We start from the raw sequence: 3601 nt of genomic DNA on the forward strand, positions 1-3601 counted from the left end.
AATACAAATTACTTTTTTGGGGTTTTGGTTGATGATTGGAAGCTCATATTATGTGCAAGGGAATTGGATTTTCAAGATATACTACATAGATACTTCCAAGTATATATATGTGATGCTTTTCTCACAACATGTGTTTAGAAAAAGTTGTGATTGTGGATGTTTTGTTTTTGATTAGCTACAGTTGATATGTGTCAGTGATAGCCTAATAAGTGATTTATGGATAATATCTATGAAAAATTTGAGTGAGCCAAAATTTTTATAAAAAAACATTAAATTTTATTTTCATATTTATTTATACAACACTGGTTATGACAAAATTCCCACGAATCTTGAGTATTCTTTCTTTCTTTCTTTCTTTTCTTTTCTCTCTCCCATCCCAACTTCCACATAGGGGCCACGGGCACGGGCACACTCATGAGGTATGTCCATCTAATGACTTTTGTTTGTATTCAAGCAAGTTTACAAATGTTAGGTTCGCATTACATTAAGGGGACCTTTGTTCTTTACACTATACTATAATTTCTTATAATTTTTCTTTTCCATATTCTCTAGGGTTTTGGTAGTGGGCCATTGTCACCATGTGCTTGCATGTGCTGTGTCTTTCTCTTATAGGCCCACCACTCCCCTCCTTTGAGAACATAAATTGGGTTTCAGCACATTCTTCTCTTTCTCATTCCTCTCTCTCTCTCTCTCTCTCTCTCTGATTCTCATAAACTTTCTTGGATCTGTTAAACTCTGCCAAACTTGTCTCTCATAAGCTTCATATGATTTTCTCTCTTCTAATCCAATAAAAGAATTTCAGCAAGGTGAGTCTACATATCTTTTTGTTTTTGATATTGAATAATATTTTTCTCCAAAGAACCCTAGCTAGCATGAATTTGTCATCATAGAAAGAAGAAAAGCTTAATATCTTTGATTAAATTCCTACGAGTAACATCTTGTTTGTTTGTGCAGAATGCGCCATCCTAGCTCACTCAAGCAAGAATTCCTCAAGAAATGGATATTGGGTCTTCAAAGATGTGGTTTTTCTTCAAAGAAAAGCACGAGCATCATGGAGAGAAAGAAGGCTATAAAGTTGTCTGCAGACCTAGCCATGGCTTCTACTAGAAATGGCACAACTTGTTGGAGTCGTGCCCTCATTGCCAATGCTTCGAGAGACCATGAAAGCAAAATCCTTGCCGAGCAAATCTTAGGCCCGGAGTCTCAAAGCCTAAAGAAAGCTTCAAGTACTGTGCCACCGGTGATTTGTAGCAGGAGGATTAGAAGCAAGAAGATCTTGAAAAGGAGCTGTAGTAGTCATGTCCGTAGGGTAAGAAAAATTGCTTTGCCTCAAAAGGTTCTTAGTGCCAACTCTGTTGCAAAGAGATTGGTTCAAAAGAGAACAAATATTCTCAAGAGTCTTGTCCCCGGTGGAGAATATATGGATGACATATCGTTGATTGAAGAAACCTTGGATTATATTGCTTATCTTCGAGCTCAGGTTGATGTAATGCGATTTGTTGCAAGTGCCACCGAGGTTGTTAATCAAAATAGCGATTAGTTTTTATATTATTTTATAACGTTTATTTATTTTACTTCATTTTGCAAGACTAGCTAGAGTATGAAGGAGAAAAGAATCCGATATAGTAAAGGCAGTGTACAGAGATGGATCATATGTAAGTCAATCCAAAGCTTTTGTTTCCCTATTCTCCTCCTCATGGCTGATCTAAGTTTGCGATTATTCCTTATTGGTAGTTTTATTAAAAAGCCATTATTCCATTTGTATTTCTTTTTCTAATTTAAATTGCTTAATTTTTCCAACGTGGGCATTTTTATTTCTCAAAATTTCAAACCAAGGGTTGCCTTTTTTTCAAATACAAGGGAAATATGAATAAACAAATAACGAAAATCAAATTCACATCATATGAAGCAAGATAACCGAAATATTATGTGTCTTGCTATGTTTTTCAGCATTTATAATGGTGATACTTCATAGATTACATTAATATTTTGTGTTTTCATACGTGTGTGAGAGAGAGGAAAGAATTTGGTGCATCTATGAGTGCAATTAAATTTACTACCGATTGTGGTCTTTCTTACACAGGCTACTTTGACAGCTTTAAAACTGAAGTGTGTTTAGACATTATTGAGGCACTTTAGAGAGAAAAGTTGGCGAATGACGTCCATAAGGTAACAATGAACGCCAGACTGAATATCCGTACGCAACTTTTCTGCACATATTATGTACTACTATAGTACTGTAAAATTAGAGCCAAGAAGCTAGAGAGTAGAGACTATCATTTTTTATTTTTTGGTAACCGAGAAGCTAGAGACTATCGAGACCATTAACTTGAATTTTTATGTATTAGTTCATTCATAATGTATAGCATGTAATGTATGATAATACATATACAGATAGCAAGTAGATTTGCAACTTAATTCATTGCTGTTAATGGGCTCATGAAGAGTTTGAGAAAGAAGAACACCAGTCTCGATTGCCTGCTTAATCTGAGTCAAATTTCGTTAAAATTTTGAAGTCCGTACATCCCCTGCTGCTTTGTAGATAAACAGTGAGTGGCATTTTATGGATTTACACCCATTATCTACTCTAAAAAAAGTTGATTTATCTAAAAAAAGTTGTTGATAAAGTCTCCATTCACATAATTAATCATTTCAAATTCATGATGGAAAAGGCTGTCAATGCAACTGGAATTATGGTGTTGATGCAGACAACACAAAGATTGACCGTACTATAAAGTTCAGTCAGTACTCAGTACTGGCAACACAAATTAACAGTTAGCCTTTCAACGAATTATAAGTTTGAATAAAAACGGCTAATTAGCTGCTAATAAAAGATGGGATACGTTAACGTGTGTTCTTAAGACAATTTGTTAATAAAAATATTTTAAAATATTTTACTAGTAAGTATACTTAAAACATTTGTTAACTTTTCCCATGAAAGATACATATTATAACTATTACAAAACAAAATAAAAACACCTAAAAAAATTAAGACTCCTTTTGGTACGCAAGTTCAAATACATGTTTTCAGTTTTTAAACAACATTACATGTATTTTCATATATTTTTTCACCCACACGTATTTCCAAATAAATTGAAAACTGTTGTTTAAACATACATATCAAATGAGCCATAAAAATTAGTGTTAAATTGCATATTTGAGACTTAACCTTTTACCCTTATTTCAAGATTGTTCATATTCTTTTAAAATTTTTAATTCATCATATTTTCTTGGGTAAAATACCAAAATAAATTTTAAAAAATCCTTAAAACTTGGGCTAATGCTAGGCACTATTTCAAAAATATCACATTTGTTCCCTAAGTACAAACAACACTTGTTATATAATTTTCTCTAAAAACTAATTTGTGGTTACTAGTTATGTTGCTCTTTGTATCATGACCAACATCATTTTCCAACCAGAAAATTGGATATGACTTATCTTATTCATAAAAAATATTTTGCTGTTTCAATAAAATCTTTTTGATTTTCATTATTAAAAAAAAAAAAATTTAAAAAAAAAGGCATTTGAAATCAAATATATTGTGACAATTATACCCAAGAGGGAATGTCTAAGTTGCAAATAGTTGATAGTGGGTAGAGA

At 32.7% G+C, this 3601-nt stretch overlaps 1 protein-coding gene across 5 annotated transcripts; it reads left to right on the forward strand.

The window, feature by feature from the left end:
• The first annotated feature begins 635 nt into the window (after positions 1–635).
• On the forward strand, positions 636–2486 carry LOC126715718 (transcription factor IBH1-like 1). Of its 5 annotated transcripts, none has more exons than XR_007651903.1 (4): positions 636–806; positions 955–1480; positions 1589–1655; positions 2084–2486. XR_007651903.1 is itself a non-coding variant. In XM_050416477.1 (4 exons), exons 2-3 carry the CDS (start codon positions 956–958, stop codon positions 1624–1626), a joined length of 558 nt encoding a protein of 185 aa, XP_050272434.1. In that variant the 5' UTR covers positions 636–806; position 955; the 3' UTR covers positions 1627–1655; positions 2084–2486. The 5 variants fall into 5 exon arrangements, 3 of the variants coding, with proteins under 3 accessions (XP_050272434.1, XP_050272435.1, XP_050272433.1); XM_050416477.1 differs by having other exon boundaries at positions 1594–1655; XR_007651902.1 differs by having other exon boundaries at positions 955–1655.
• The last annotated feature ends 1115 nt before the right edge of the window (positions 2487–3601 follow it).

This window comes from Quercus robur, chromosome 2, assembly GCF_932294415.1.
Source record: "Quercus robur chromosome 2, dhQueRobu3.1, whole genome shotgun sequence".
Taxonomy (NCBI): Eukaryota; Viridiplantae; Streptophyta; class Magnoliopsida; order Fagales; family Fagaceae; genus Quercus; species Quercus robur.